The 17,060-nt window shown below is 48.3% G+C and overlaps 2 protein-coding genes across 2 annotated transcripts; one reads left to right on the forward strand and one right to left on the reverse strand.

The window, feature by feature from the left end:
• Positions 1-7,793: 7,793 nt before the first annotated feature.
• alg2 (ALG2 alpha-1,3/1,6-mannosyltransferase) lies at positions 7,794-11,500 on the reverse strand (the record flags this gene model as incomplete). The annotated part of the gene is made up of 4 exons (XM_084441818.1): positions 7,794-8,534; positions 10,235-10,402; positions 10,638-10,775; positions 11,330-11,500. The coding sequence occupies 4 exons, from the start codon at positions 11,498-11,500 to the stop codon at positions 7,794-7,796; spliced, it is 1,218 nt and encodes a 405-aa protein (XP_084297944.1).
• Positions 11,501-12,111: 611 nt separating this feature from the next.
• Positions 12,112-16,497, forward strand: sec61b (SEC61 translocon subunit beta). Its single transcript, XM_084442751.1, has 4 exons — positions 12,112-12,247; positions 12,820-12,917; positions 14,384-14,488; positions 15,924-16,497. The coding sequence occupies exons 1-4, from the start codon at positions 12,245-12,247 to the stop codon at positions 16,009-16,011; spliced, it is 294 nt and encodes a 97-aa protein (XP_084298877.1). The 5' UTR covers positions 12,112-12,244; the 3' UTR covers positions 16,012-16,497.
• The last annotated feature ends 563 nt before the right edge of the window (positions 16,498-17,060 follow it).

The following is a 17,060-nucleotide window of genomic DNA, read 5'->3' on the forward strand; positions in this document are numbered from 1 at the left end:
TGTGTGTGTGTGTATACATGGATGTGTATGTGTGTCTCTGTGTGTGTTTGTGCCACACACACACAAACACACACAAACACACACTAAGCCCTGGATGTTAAGGGGGATAAGCAGTGATGTGAATGGCTTAGTCAGAGCTGTCAGTCAATAATGGCCACTAGAGAATACTGAAAATACTAACCTATTGAACACAGAGAGTACCCATATCTGCTCGCTCAATGTCTCTCTCATTCTGTCTCTCTTTCTCTTTCTCTGTCTCTCTCTTTCTCTTTCTCACTCTATACATATCTCTTACTCTCTCGTCTTTCTGTTGCTTTGTCTTTGCCTGGCTGTCTCTCCATCTCTCTCCATCTCTCTCCATCTCTCGCTACATGCGCTTCCACCTTTTCATGTTCTTCCTGCTGTCCATTCTCTCTCTCTCTCTTTCATGGTCTCTCTCTCTCTTTCACGGTCTCTCTCTCTTTCACGGTCTCTTCCAATCTTTCTCTCCACCCCTACAGTCTCAGTTTAGAGGGGGGCATTGTTTTATCATTGGAGACGAGTAGATCGCATATTGACTCAAACCCACACACACACACACACACACACACACACACACTTATAAGGCGAGGCTATTATCTGTGGGCTGATATCTAACTGTAGGGCTCTCCACCCCCGAGACCTCATTTAGCAGCCATCAGAAATCACTTCACTCACAAAGATGGCTAAATACAGCTGGCACAGCCCCCCCCCCCCCTCTCTCTCTCTCTCTCTCTCATACACACACTGAAACAATAAGGGCATCCTGTGACATCTCCATCCTCCCAAGTCACCTCGGTGTCCCCCTTGGAACCATTATCCTCATGAACGCAGTCAGAACCAGAGGGGTCTCAAGTAGTTCAAGAAGTACTTCCTGGAACACAGACTCCCCGCTATCTGCAGTGAAAAACGAAGTAGGAAAAAAACAAAATTGAGTCGAGTCAAGTGGATTCAGTGGCATTATATAAACCTCCAAAAAGTGTCATTATATAAACCTCCCAAAAATGTAATTATATAAACCTCCCTACAAAATGTATGATGATGATATCCACCACAGCATCTCTGCCATTAGGTGTGTGCATACATTGATGGATGTTGGTGTGTGCGTGTGTGTGTGTGTGTGTGTATGTGTGTACCCAAGGCTTAGTGCTGTAGCGTTGATCAAATGTTTGCTGTGGTGATTACAGAGCAGACAGGATATTGATGGACTCTCATCTAACACATGTCCCTGAGCATTTACACATGCAAAAAGGCACGCCGATGTTGGGATTTTATAATCTAAACAGCCACGCCGCTGTAATTACCATTGTTAATGTAATAGGTGCAGATTAGGATGCCCTGTGTGTGTGTGTGTGTGTGTGTGTGTGTGTGTGTGTGTGTGTGTGTGTGTGTGTGTATGTGTAAGCAAGGTGAGGCTTTAAAGGTCCCCCCCCCCCTCAGAGAGAGAGAGGAATAGGAGTCTTGGAGGAGCTAACGTTGCCTCCTCTTAATGTGTGAATGACAGTCTGTTGAGAGTTCTCTCTCACACACACACACACACACACACACACACACACACACACACACACACACACACACACACACACACAGAGACACCCAGACACACACAAACCCAGACTGACCCTTGAGCAGTGATTATGGTGTTGGGCAGTGGGAGCTGGGGGCTTCTCTGTCATTAGTCTGGTTAATCAGAGCTCTGCTCCAGGTTAAGCTCCGCACCCTCCAGAGACAGGCTGATGAGCTGAGAGCCGTGCCCAGCCTGCGCTGCCCAGGCCTGGGCTACCGAGACTCCCCCTGGCCCCTGCCTGCTCCAGCCACAAACGGTAATCTATACCTCTCTACTCTGGGAGCGCGACACTCATGCTGATGCCTCCTGGACGTAATAGACGCTATGCATGGTAATGAGACACACACAGTCTCCTAGAGATACACACACACACACGCGCACACAAACTCACACACACACACTTGATAACGTTAATGGTACATAGACAGAGTGAAGCACATGGACTGAGGCTCTCTGCACATCACTACTAGATGCTGAGTTCCAGATCACATCCTGATCTCGGAGTTATCTCCACTTTTTCTGCTGTTTTTCTGTTCGTCCTCCAACAGCCAAGTAAGACTGTTGGAGGACAGTCTTTTTTTTCTAGTCTGGCCTCCAGGCTAGCGTTTGGACCGCTAGGTGGTGACCTCGACTCTTAATGACCACGCCCACTGTGGTTCAGGCATCTAAATGCTTAAGAGCTTGTGACCATGTAGTGGTATAACTACTGTAACTATATTACTCAACAGAGGAGAGAGTCTAATGACCATGGGGCCTGTGGGACCGGAGGCTTGAGAGAGGAACCATCTACCTGGGCACAAACACACACACACACACACACACAAGAGGTGTGGACGAGAGGTGCTTGGCCCCACAGGGACCCTCCAAGAGAGGTGTATCTGACTCCCCTGGACCCTGATTGGATGGTCCTCCTCTATCCCAGAGTCCCCTGTGGGCTCATTAGCCCCAATCATCATGCCCATTTCACCATGCCTGGATTACACCATCCATCTACCTCTACACACACACACACGCATGCGCACACACACACACACATGCAGATCACACTTTAACAGCAGGGCAGAGTGTGTGTTTCTTAGAGGAGAACCAAGGTCGGAGAACCCCATGAACTCTATCAGTGTCCCCCTGGACCTCCCAGACCCCCCCCCCCCCCCCCCCGCACACACACACACCCGAAAGGAGATGAAAATAGTTGGAGAGTAGGTAGAAAGTGAGCTCCATGACTTGTTTATTATGATGATAAAGAAGGGGTGCTCTCCATGTATAACCAGCTCAGTGGCCTTGTGGTTAGAGTGTCTGCCCTGAGATTGGGAGGTTGGGAGTTCGATCCCTGGCTGAGTCATACTAAAGACTGTAAAAATGGTACCCAATGCCTCCCTGCTTGGCACTCAGCATCAGGGGGTGGATTGGGGGAAGTCCCGGTGACATACTAGCGTCATATCCAGGGGGTCATGTCCAGGGGGTGTACTTGTACATCAAGCTGCCTCATGCTAAGGAACCAGGAAGTAGGTTCCTGCCCTATAGGCCACTAGGCTGAACAACCATTGGTTCTCAAGGCTTCTTCTCCGTGTTCTAGTGCAGGCCCTCCTCCATGGCTCTGAGGTGTGCATGCGAGACTGTTGTTGATTGAAAGCTTGGCAGAATCACCCTAATCAACACCCCCCTCTCCCTCCTCCCACATCTAAACAAACACATATTATTTATGTGACACCAATCATGTCTTCCACTCAGTGAGACCACCCCTCCCCCCTCCCCCTCCAAGATAACACATGGGACACCCTGCTTTTCTCCCACCAGACATTCAGAACACTTAACTGGCCTGGAACGTGTGTGTGTGTGTGTGGAGGGGGGAGCAGCTTTTAACTCAGTGAGCTGAATTAAAGTGTCACCTCCGTACCCCAACCCCCCCCCCCCATTCCCGTCGGTGTGTGTATTGATAATGGTCATTAGCATATTTATGATCATTGCCAGCCTCTTATTGTTGGTGTGGGTCCATTAATCTTCATCTGCTGCCTACCGACTGACAGCTCAATCAAACAGGCCATCACTGGGCACGGGCTCACACACACACACACACACACACACACACACACACACACACACAGATATGGCAGAGAGGTGCTTTGTCTCCTTACGAGCATAGACACACATGAAATCATACACACACTGATGTGTGCTCACACCCCACACACACACACACACTCACATGGTGATTGACGTTCACCCCGGTGAGTGTAATCATCTGAGGTTGTCCTCTCCAGCTGAGACGAGGCGTCGCTGGCATCTCTGGTGCGTCGTGGCATCATCCCGACGGGGCGCGCCGTCTCTCCGTGCCAAGCCAGGGGACCGTGGCCTCCTCCGGAACAGAGCGCCTCAAACCAGCCCCTCCGCCCCTGCCGTACCCCACCCCCAGCCCCCCTCCAGTACCCCCCATCACCCCCCAGAACACCGCCCAATCACAGAAGCCCCCTCCCCTCCAACCAAACATACGCCCAGGGCAAACGTCTGTAAATAAACACTCGTTCCAAAGGGGGATTGCTGCTGCATGGGGGGATTTGAAAAGCTAAACGTCTGGAGTCGGAGTGTAGCTGGATGACGATGTAACTGAGTGTGTGTGTGTGTGTGTGTGTGTGTGTGTGTGTGTGTGTGTGTGTGGCTGACACAGAGCTGATTACAGGGTGATTGAGGGCTGGAAGCCAGCCAAGTTCACTGGGAGGTCCATCCTCCTTCCCCTCCCCTCCTCCTGTCTACCTGCTGTCTACCTGCTGCTCCAGGAGACATAGCCACAGGAGAGCCCGTGTGTGTGTGTGTGTGTGTGTGTGTGTGTGTGTGTGTGTGTGTGTGTGTGTGTGTGTGCGTATAAGAGTTAGGCTGCTGATCAACTACTGTAGAGCGCTGACATCACCACAAGAGTCCAAACTAGCAGTGTGCTGCCACCAGCCTGGCGATGACATGAGAGCCAGACACACACACTGCATGTGAACGAGCAAACTTCCCATCTGGCCCTGGAAAAGAGACACGGCAGTGGATTACGGCGGTTCATCTAAGATCTATTAATTCACCATTTCCCTCCTAGACCTCCTCCAAATGTACCCTCGGTGTGGATGTCCTTTAGAGTGGGCCCATAGTGTACTGTGAAACTGGGTTCGAATTTATATATAATCTATAATGGTTCTTTTTCCAGGGGCCATAAACATAGTTTTATAGAGCATATCTATAATACGGCATGATCAGCCATTATTGATAGCCTAGAATCTCACAGTTTTATGTTTTATGTCGCCGGGGTAAATCATTCCTCCTCCCCCTTCAAAAGTTTACGTGCGCCTACTGAGAGAAAGAGAGAGAGTGTGTGTGTGTGTGTGTGTGTGCGTGTGTGTGTGTGTGTGTGTGTGTGTGTGTCTGCGTGCGTGCCTGCGTGTTCTACTCCTAAGGCTAGGAAGTGTTAACAGTTACGAGCTATATGCTAATATATTCTAATACTTTATGGAGGCTGTAAAATGTGAAATCCATAATTTGTTAACATGTTCCATGTAAAACAGCTCTAAGTGATGGCCGCTGAATACAAATTCAGATTTGCTTTGTGTAAAGATAAACTACCTCACAGAGACACCGAGAACACATATAGTTTCTTCAGCAGGTTAACCCTTTACATAACCTCTCACCAGGAGATTCCTCTTAGCCCGACCGCTTCAGGGAGAAAGGAGCACCACAGCAAGTACATGGCTTTAAATAGACACTCATTAAAGATCTAACCAAACAATAGTACAGAATGTCTGTTAGCCTGAAAATAGCCGTTTGTTTCAATTGCATTCCATATTAAATCAATACCATCTCAATCCAACTGATTCAAGGTTAGCCGTTGCATTAGCCACATACAATATAACCAAACGAGATGAATAAATATGAGGAGCGTTGTTTTGTTCTGCCTGCTGCGGAGCGTGTTCTCACCGTGTAGCGAACAGCAGGTCCGTGACCTGGTTAGGCTGCCTGTGCGGGTTGGTGGGGGTCTAGGTGATCTACTACACACACGCAAACTGTGATTCGCTCATCAGCTTCATTTAGCCCATGATTAACACCCAATCACCAGGCGTGATTAAAAGCCCGGGCGCAGGGGTAAAAATACGCCATTCATATTTAATATTCCACTAACGAGGGCGCAAGCTCCCAAACTGCCAACAAAATAGATATACACCCATAAAACACACACGCTCGCATACATCTCCCTTCTATAGCCGCGCACACACACACGCGCACACACAGGCACGCACACACAACCCTTAATATCTCTCTACCTCTGCCCCATATCTCGCTCACACCCTGGCATCCCGGTGGAATTAGAAAACCAAACCCTGCGGTCTCATTAATTAATTAACAGTGCCTGCCGGTGGCACCTGGACGCTGGTTATCACTGCTGCTCAGACATGGGCTGATCTGGCTAACTGGCCCACCACAGGGCCTTACCTCGGAGACTGAGGGATGGACAGGGACAGAGAGAGATAGAAATGGAGGAGAAAGGGAGGGTGTGTGTGTGTGTGTGTGAAAAGGAGTTAGAGACTTCAGGACATAACGCAGGAGTGTTGTAGTGAGGTGCAAAGTTTTCTTTAAATCGCCTCGTTTTACGAGCTGCATCCTCATACGTGCTCCCGTTCCGCTCCGCTCATCTCCTCTCGCTCAACCCTACAATGGCTCCGGTGTAAGAGTGAATGTGTGTGTGTGTGTGTGTGTGTGTGCTCCTCCTCCTTGCGCTGCATCTCCAGAGGGCCTCTTTATCATTTCCACTAGCATGGCCCCTAAATCACCACGGTAACAGCTCTCATCATCATCTCCGGTTAATTCCTCTGCTCGATGAAACACAGACTGAACACACGCACACACAGCCCCCCACCCTCTCCCCAATACACACAAACACACACACACGCACACACACACAGTACTTGTATAGTATGCTTTTATATACCATTCCAATCTCTTGGACCTTCATTACTGGGGTACAGTACATTATAACAGGGCAACAGTGAAAGGAAGATGTAATATAACATTATGTATGCTCAGCCTCTGACATCGCCACATAGTCTGGGTACCTGTGTTGGTTCTGGGTACTTGAGAGGGACACAAGAAACATTCATAACAGTTCAATGAAAAGAACAAGAGAAAGTCTTGAAAGTACTGTACACCCACACACACACTTCTCTCCAGTGCTACACCCTCTTTCCCAAACAGTCAAAAAGGCCAAAGGACTTCTCGACAAAACAAGGTTAGTTAGGAAACTATGTGTTGTCTTGTTTATTAAGTCTTCCGGAATGTCAGTGTCTAAAGAAGGGCCAGCGTAGACACAATGACCTTCTACTGCAAAGAGACTCGTAATGACTTGGACAGTCCGTCAGCTAGGCTCCTAATAACCCATACCCACACTCCCTCTGTCATCTCCTAACAGCCCTGTGTACAGGCCTATTGTGAGACACAAACAAAGCCGTACGAGGGGACAGAGGAAGTGGACAACATCCTGCTTATCGATCCGTGGCTAGAGACGGTCTAATAGAGCACGCCGGAACATTCTCTCCCTCGCTAACATTCACAGACAAACGGATATAACATTGCGGAAAATGCACACGCACGCACGCACGCGCACACACACACACACACACATCTACGAATCAATCTTAGCAGTGCTCTCCTTCATTAGGCCCTTAGACACACACACACATACACACACACACACACACACACAAGCATGCACGAAAACACACTTCTCCAGCCGAGGGTTGGTGCCGGTATTGTTCTGCTGGCCCAGGGGCAAGATGGGTAAACTCGTTACTCTTTTCTTAATTGGGGCTGAGATTCCGTCCCCTCTTCCCTCAGCAACCCCTCTTGGGAAATGCTGATTAATTGTCCTCAGACTTCTGAGAATGTCCCCATCACCACTACCATGAAAATACATCCCCCCCCCACACACCCGCAAACAAACACATACCCGCCAACACACACACATACCTGTACACGCACCCACACTCTATCCTTCCATACAACCATATCTCACACCAGCAAACATCAGCCTCACTCCTCACTCTCCAGAACAAGTTGCCCCTTGAATCTGAAGCTCAAAATCAGTAGGATACACTCTATTCACAGTTATTCTACTCTCCTGGCCCCAGTCCCATAACTAAGCCCCCCTGGTCCCCATCTCTCGTCTCTGCCCTGGTCTTAAGAGTCACTGGGTCAGCCTGGAGATGTACCCGTGCAGCTGGTCTGAGAAGGCCTCCAGGGAGAACTTCTCCTGCACCCTCCTCCTGCCTGCCTCCCCCATGTCTCTGCGCAGCTGGGGGTCTCTGACCAGCCTCTCCATGGCCTCGGAGAAGGCCTCGGCCGTGGGCTCGCACAGGAAGCCCGTCTCCCCGTGCCCCACGCTCTCCAGCGGACCCCCGGAGCTCACCGCCACCACGGGGCAGCGGCAGTACATGGCCTCCACCGGGACGATCCCGAAGTGCTCCCGGCTGGGCGTGTACAGCACGGCCGCGCTGCCCCTCAGCAGCGCCACCTTCAGGGTGTCCGAGGGCGAGCGCAGGAAGGTGACGCGGCCCCCCAGGCCCAGTCCCGCCGCCAGCTGCCTCAGCTCGTCGTAGTGCTGCACGTTCTCCGACACGCGCCCATCGTAGCCCCCCGCCACCACCAGGTGGAGGCCCGCCGCAACGCCCGGGGGCAGGCGGGCGCTCAGGGCGGCGAAGCCCTCCAGAGCCAGGCCCAGGTTCTTCTTCCTCTCATAGCGGTTCAGAGACAGGAACACGCAGGCGGTGCCCTCGGGGAGTAGGCCCTGGAGTCCCGCCTCCTCTGCTGGGGCCTGGTCGAAGGTGTGCGTGTTGAGGGAGGGGTACAGGACGTCGGTCTGGACCCCCCCAAGGCTACTGAAGGTCTCCCTGAAGACCCCCGCCGTGAAGCAGCTGTTGACCAGTACCTGGCAGGGAAATAAACAGGTGTTTAGGGTTAGTCATAGGTCACAGACTAAATAAACAGGTGTTTAGGGTTAGTCAGAGGTCCCAGACTAAATAAACAGGTGTTTAGGGTTAGTCAGAGGTCCCAGACTAAATAAACAGGTGTTTAGGGTTAGTCAGAGGTCCCAGACTAAATAAACAGGTGTTTAGGGTTAGTCAGAGGTCCCAGACTAAATAAACAGGTGTTTAGGGTTAGTCAGAGGTCCCAGACTAAATAAACAGGTGTTTAGGGTTAGTCAGAGGTCCCAGACTAAATAAACAGGTGTTTCGGGTTAGTCAGAGGTCCCAGACTAAATAAACAGGTGTTTCGGGTTAGTCAGAGGTCCCAGACTAAATAAACAGGTGTTTAGGGTTAGTCAGAGGTCCCAGACTAAATAAACAGGTGTTTAGGGTTAGTCAGAGGTCACAGACTAAATAAGCAGGTGTTTAGGGTTAGTCAGAGGTCACAGACTAAATAAACAGGTGTTTAGGGTTAGTCAGAGGTCCCGGACTAAATAAACAGGTGTTTAGGGTTAGTCAGAGGTCCCAGACTAAATAAACAGGTGTTTCGGGTTAGTCAGAGGTCCCAGACTAAATAAACAGGTGTTTAGGGTTAGTCAGAGGTCCCAGACTAAATAAACAGGTGTTTAGGGTTAGTCAGAGGTCCCAGACTAAATAAACAGGTGTTTAGGGTTAGTCAGAGGTCCCAGACTAAATAAACAGGTGTTTAGGGTTAGTCAGAGGTCCCAGACTAAATAAACAGGTGTTTAGGGTTAGTCAGAGGTCCCAGACTAAATAAGCAGGTGTTTAGGGTTAGTCAGAGGTCCCAGACTAAATAAACAGGTGTTTAGGGTTAGTCAGAGGTCACAGACTAAATAAGCAGGTGTTTAGGGTTAGTCAGAGGTCCCAGACTAAATAAACAGGTGTTTAGGGTTAGTCAGAGGTCCCAGACTAAATAAACAGGTGTTTAGGGTTAGTCAGAGGTCCCAGACTAAATAAACAGGTGTTTAGGGTTAGTCAGAGGTCCCAGACTAAATAAACAGGTGTTTCGGGTTAGTCAGAGGTCCCAGACTAAATAAACAGGTGTTTAGGGTTAGTCAGAGGTCACAGACTAAATAAACAGGTGTTTCGGGTTAGTCAGAGGCATGGATGTATTAATAGAGGTCAGAGGTCACAGACTACTTCTAGGTAGGCTACGTTCCGTCATCATAACAAACAATCTTTCTATCACTGTCACTAATAACCGAAAAGGCAGTCCTCTCCCCCTCTGACTTCATCCCTGTTGCACTATACTTGCACATGTTGACTGTACTGTACATACAGTAAGCTCGCACTGCACACACATATCACAACGGCACACACAATGTATATACATGCATGCACACCTGTATAAAAACATTGCACTCACATTAACACTCCATACACACACACTATATATATGTACACACATCGCACACCATACTGCATTTGCACTGTCCCATCTTGTCCTTGTACCCTGTCTAATGTTGTCTACCCATCAGTGTTATGCTCCAACTGACCAGAACAAATCCCTAGTGTGTGCAACAAACTACCTGGCAATAAACTGATTCTGATTCAAGTGAATGAAAAGATCCGAACAGTTCAAAGCCATGTATGGGGTGCTGGTACTGTTGCATAAGGCAGGGACTCCAGTAGCCCTGCTCACCATGTCAGCCATGCCAGTGGTGCGCTCCTCCAGCCAGTCGATGGGCGCGCGGTAGAGCCTCTTCAGGGTGGACCTCCTCTGGGTCAGCAGCTGGTCTGGGAAGTGGCAGTAGAACAGAACCTTCTTCCGGATACGAGACAACCTCAGCACCGGGATACACACCGACACCTGGGGGGCGGGGGTGGGGGGGGTACACACAGGGGGAGCAGTGTGAGCACTTCCACTCACAGCAAGTGGAGGAAGTGGGAGTTAAGTCAAGGATACAGGTGAAGGATGAGGAAGTGAACTGTGGTACCGAATGGAAGAACGAGGGGGAGAGTATAGAATTACAAGACGGATGTAAAGAGAGAGAGAGAGAGAGAGAGAGAGAGAGAAAGGGAGAGAGATGAGTGCAGAGTCTCACCTGGTCACAGAAAACCACATCATACTCTACTCCGCTGAGGAAGATCAGGTAGAGGGCCACATAGACCATCCTCAGGTAGGCGCACAGGGCATGGAGGTATCCACACACACTGGTGGGCAGCCAGTCACCCACACACACCTACAGCACAATAAGAAGGATGTTGCTGAAGGATGTATAGCTTATGGTTTTTATCAAGAGATGGTGGTTTGCTTATTGTTGGATGCTGCCTAGCCATTTGCTCTTCCACTACCTTCACTAACATCACATCAAGGTCCACAGTGGAAATAAGTCTGAGACTTTATTGATGTAATCATCTGTGGTCTTAATTTTTCTATTATCAAATAAACTGTGGCAGGGGCTGCTGTAGCTTAGGAAGTAGAGCAGATCGTCCAATGATAGTAGGGTCAGCGGTTCGAATCCCAGTTCCTGTCCACATGTCAACGCAAGACAATGAACCCCGAATTGCTCCCAATGAGCAGATTGGCACCTTACACGTAGCAGCTGTCGCAATTGGTGCGTGAATGTATGTGTGAATGGGTGAATGAATGGGTGTAAAGCACTTTGGATAAAAGTGCTATATAAGTGCAGTCTATTTACCATTTAACAAAAGCCAACAACAACAAAAATAAGACAAAAAATAGTGATATACTAGCACGGCAAACACAACAGTTGTGTGTGTTGCAGATACCCACCACTGGCAGGTCAGGGTCGAGGGTCTCAGTAAAACAGTGGGTGGGGTCATGGTGGGCCGTCCAGATTTGAACGCTGCAGCCGCGAGACCTCAGAGCTACAGCTGCATCCACTACCAACCGCTCTGCTCCCCCTATCCCCAGGTCTGGATGGAGAAACACCACCCGTGCCATCCTAGACACCAAAAACACACATACATCAGTCATTCTCACACCAAACTATAGCTGACACGTAAGTCAATCTATATAACATGTCGCACCATCACCTAATGCTGTGTCAATCGTGTCGCAATTGGTGACAATTAAGTTTACCTTTAGATCCTTTATAATGCACTGCCAATTGAGAAACCAAGCACCAAACCGGCGGATTACAAACTCAGTGTGGTCCCAAAACATGGGAATTGCCACTGTCAAGTGTGAAACTGTACTGCTCAATAGCCATTCTGGTTCAAATGTTCAATTATTGCTATTGTAGAAATTGCTCTTAGATGAACCAAAATGGCGTCTAATTCCAAAACGTGCGGTCTTCCAGTGAGACACGTCACCACCCTGGGTACATGTCATATTGACTTGCCTGTAGTTTAAATTACAATATTTGTTCTGCATTTCGAAACAAAAATACATTTTCACATACTGTAAATGTTTTTCTTTCTTTATAAAAACGGAACTGAAAACACGTCACCCTAAATCAAGCACATTGATTGTCGCGATACAGCCACCTCCAGTCAGGCTTCTCCTAGGACCTCTAAATTGGTCTTCTGTTGTACAGTCGTGTCCTTTTCAGACAAGCGTCATCTATCTGATATCCTTTCTGAAGTTGTGGCGATCCCTCTGCGACTGCTATTCAGTTGACGAGGACTTTAGGTTGAAGAACAGATTGATTTATATATCAGCTGAGCATACTCAGAAGAACCTAACATGGTGAGTTCATTTACCTGCCTTTTATCATATTATTCACCAGTCGTGTACTTGCTGTCTCGCTTGTTCTTTCATTCAACTGATTTGCTAGCCTCATCTGTTAGCTGGCTAGCTATTGCTTACGCTAGCTATACCATTAGTGCTAAATTAAATATAGCAATAAGACTGAACACTCAGTTCCCCTGAATATTATTGTTATATTAAACAGCAACAATCAACTAAAATGTTAATTTCGTGTTAGGATCAACCGCTAGAAGCACATACTGCGGATCTATAGCATTGGTCGTCTTCTATTTGTAGACGTGGCTTAAGAAGTTATAGCTGGCGAGCTAACATTAACGTTACCTCAACCAGCAGCAGATCGGCCGTCTGTTCACTTTAAGGTTGTCTAGCGTTTAGTTACATATTAGCAAAAATACTTATTTTGTTACCTAATTGCTTTTTATAACGTGCATCTAGTTTAGACTCAAGAGGGCCTAAAGTGGTTCACTGTCAGAGCGGTCACTTACTGTAGCTAGCTATAGGAACACATCAGCATGAACGTGTGTCTAACTCTCTAACCCTCTCTGCCGCAGCCTGGACCAGCAGCAAGTGCAACCAATGTTGGGGCCTCCAGCCGGTCGCCCAGCAAGACTGTAGCCCCCCGCGCCGCAGGCTCCACAGTCAGGCAAAGGTACATACACACACACACACACACACACACACACACACACTTGAGCATTACCCTCCACACAGACAGATTTATTTAGCTACCCCCTGTGTGGCTAGCTATGCCTGTCTGTCTCTGCTTCCTACCAAGTCAACAGTAAGAAGTGAAACGTGTGCTGCCTTCTTTACCAGACACAGATGAAGCCTAGTCGAAGAACTGAGATGCTCTGTCAGTGGGGAATGTCCACCGACATAGTTTTTAGTCTTGGACTAGGCTTGAACTGTGTTTAAGATCTCCTTTTTACTAGAACCTCATCTCACTCTTAAATGAATACGAAATGAGATCTCTAACCCGATTGACCCCTACATACAGTACTGTATATGTAATTAATGTACAGTCTATGCAGGATTCTAAAACAGCGTTAAAGTCGCACTGAAATGAAAAAAGCATTCTGTCCCATTTTGGTTCACATAATTGGTCATAGTGTTCACCTATTCAACGATGTATGCCAAAAAATTTACAAAATTCTACTTTTGTTGTAATCTTATATCAAAGTATATAATTTATTACTTCCTGGAAAACGGTAGGTCACGTGCAATGACGACAACAGGTACCTTAGATTTAAGGCCAATAATCTCATGACATACACCCGTCAATCAATGCTATTATTCTATCGAATCTGTCTAAAGTTCTTAAAACCCGTCCACTTGTCAATGTTCCAATCAAATTCCTCTAAACATATGTCCCACCCTCATAGCTTGTTTGTGTCGGAAATACGTCAAACTACGGAAGTTAGATGATCTCAAACGTCCGTTTCAGTGCGACTTTAACAACGGTTACCGGCAGTGAATATGGCGTAAACAAAAAAAAGAAAGAAATTATGATCTTTAGACAGCCACCCTCCCCTGTATCAGTCTGTGCTGTGAGTACATTAGGGCAGATGGATATTGGTGCTTTAGGCGTAATCAGTGCATAATCAGAGCCTCTGTCCCCTTGGCCGTCACCTATAGCAATCATCCCCCCCTGTTGGGTCATTTTACTCCTTTTAATCTCGTCAGCTGAGTGAACCAGCCATGAATCAACTCCCGTCATCAGCTCCTCATGAGTTTGTTTTGACCTGTGTTGTCCATCATAATCATGTCGTCTCAGTCTATGACTTTGAGCCACACATGGAGACAGTTCAGCAGAGGCAGGTTGGTCTCAGACCACCACTAATAGGCATGAGACCAACCTGGACAGCTGGACTTCATGACACTGATTTCACCAGATTAAACCCTGCTGCCTGTATTGTGTATTATGATCTATGAGTATTGATCATATAGCATTGTCCAGGCAAAAAAAGCTCCTGAAACTACAGCTTCAATCAGTGTGTATAAGCTGTGTAAAAGTACTGATAAGCAATCTGGCCTGTAGATTATGTTGGGTAGTATGGCTCACTGGTGTGTGTCTGTGTGTGTGTGTGTGTGTGTGTGTGTGTGTGTGTGTCTCAGGAAAGCAACAAGCAGTGGCACACGTAGTGCTGGCAGGACCACAACATCAGCAGGAACGGGGGGCATGTGGCGCTTCTACACCGAAGATTCGCCAGGACTCAAAGTGTGAGTACACACAAACACACACACACAAACACACACACACACATAGCTGAGTCTCTGATGCATATGTAGGGACTCACGACATCTTGCTCACAATAACATTTACATACATGTTCACATGACATGCATTAGACCTTGCTGAGGTGTGCTCAGGTACAGGTTCGCACACACACACTAGTTTTCGCTGTCACTCACGCAGGAAGACACACAGACAGACGCATGCACACACACGCACACACACACACACACACACACACAGACAGACATTGTTGGAGCTATTCATGTTTATAAGGAAGAACATAAATGTTTAATGACAGGAAATTGGGCTCTGGGGCCTCTGTGGAAGAACCCATATTCCCTGACCCGCTGATCTGTGCGTGTACGTGCGTGTGTAAAAGAGTTTGTTTTCCTGTGACCATCCTCACTGCCTCGCCTCCCACTAACCCCCCTCCCACCAGCCCCCCACTTCGTCATGCTCTGTAGCGATGGTGAGCGCACACCCCCTCAGCCCCGCCCACAGTCTGCCCATCATCCTTAGCCCCGCCCACAGTCTGCCCATCATCCTTAGCCCCTCCCACAGTCTGACCATCCTCCTTAGCCCCTCCCTCAGTCTGACCATCATCCTTAGCCCCTCCCACAGTATGACCATTATCCTTAGCCCCTCCCACAGTCTGACCATTATCCTTAGCCCCGCCCACAGTCTGACCATCATCCTTAGCCCCGCCCACAGTCTTACCATTATCCTTAACCCCTCCCACAGTCTGACCATCATCCTTAGCTCCTCCCACAGTCTGACCATTATCCTTAGCCCCTCCCACAGTCTGACCATCCTCCTTAGCCCCTCCCACAGTCTGACCATTATCCTTAGCCCCGCCCACAGTCTGAACATCCACAGTCACGGTTGCGGTCAATAGCCAGGTTGTGGTTATCGTGTGCGGTACACCTTGTTGAGGGAGGACAGACTTCGGATACAGTGGTGTGTATTGTGTGTTCCTGTGTTAGACGCCAGTCTCAAAGCTTCATTAAAGTATCCGCTCTGAAAGGTCAACTCAATTACAGCTTTCTAACTGTGAGGAGAGGGGGCGGGGGCAGGGGTGGTTGGCATGGCAATGCTGCTGCTTAGCAATGCCTCCATCCCTCCTCCTCCCCTCCTCAAATGCTTGTCAGTGTGACAGCATCATCCTCTCAGCCCCAATGCAACTCCTCAACTCCACCACCATAAGACCACAGCTGTGGTGGTGGTTGGATCTGCAGAGGGGATGAGCTGTCAGAGCAGATTTAACATTCTTCCTCCTCACCACTAGTAGAGTGTGAGAGTGTGAGAGTGTGAGAGTGTGAGAGTGTGAGAGTGTGAGAGTGTGAGAGTGAGTGTGAGTGAGTGAGTGAGTGAGTGAGTTAACTTGGTAACAACGTGCCCCCCCCCCTCCTCCCCTTGCAGAGGCCCAGTGCCGGTGTTGGTGATGAGCCTGCTCTTCATCGCCTCCGTCTTCATGCTGCACATCTGGGGGAAGTACACCCGCTCCTAAACCTGACCTCCACCCCCCGAACTCCACCCCCGCCTTCTTAACGAGATGCCGCACCTGGACCAAACACAGAAACAACCCCCCCAACACTACCAGACACCTCCCCCTCCATCTTATACAAACTGTTTCTATTTACATCTCGACAGCCGTTCCATCTGCACTGATGGGATTATTCCTAAAGTATCCGCCTTTCATTCACCCATCCCCATGTTGTTCGATCAGTTAGGATGAGGGTGAGGACGCCACTCGAGACTGCTAGCATGCAGCTCTTGTGTGTGGCTCCCTCCCTGGCAGCAGCGGTGTTACCTGCCCGAGTGTCTCTCAGCAGTGTGTGGCTGGATGCAGGGAGAGACCCTCCTGATAGACACCAGGCCCCCAGCTAACACCCCTCCTCTCCTACCTGGATTGGAACATGCCGATTTTTTTTTTGTAAACATCATTTGTACAAAAATTGAATTGTGATATTGTACAATAAAAGGATTCAAGTATTATGTGTGTGTGTGTCTGTCTATCAAAAGAGCGTGCAAGAGCAGCAGCTGTTTTTCAGGGAAACCTGTATGTAACCAATAGTATTGTCCAGTATAATTAATGGTTATTACTAGAACCTTCCGAAAATCGCCTTCCTTATAATCATGAAGATCCAGCTCTTTCATTATGCCTTTTTATTTGGGTTTTCACAGTCTTGGTACCAACCATGTATTTCTCTGGCCATGTTGTGGTCCATATATGATAGTCTGTTCTCACTAAGTTTTTTTTTTTTTTTTAACTACTGAAGTGGGTTCTTTTGTTATTCTTACTATGGTGCCACTGAACAAAATTAATGGAACAAAATGACAAGGACCCCTACTTGAAGAACAAAAGCTTGACATTTACAGAACGACCACTTAACCATTCAACCCCCCCCACCACATAGCCTTATATGAAGATGATACTTTTGTTGTGTAAAACATGAATGTTTCAGAGTGTGGCCTTCATCACAATGATGAGTTGTAATCAGTCTTATGAACAGCGCACACACACACACACACACATGAGTGTCCTTGCTGCGGAGC

Source organism: Borostomias antarcticus (genome assembly GCF_949987555.1).
Source record: "Borostomias antarcticus genome assembly, chromosome: 8".
NCBI classification, from domain to species: domain Eukaryota; kingdom Metazoa; phylum Chordata; class Actinopteri; order Stomiiformes; family Stomiidae; genus Borostomias; species Borostomias antarcticus.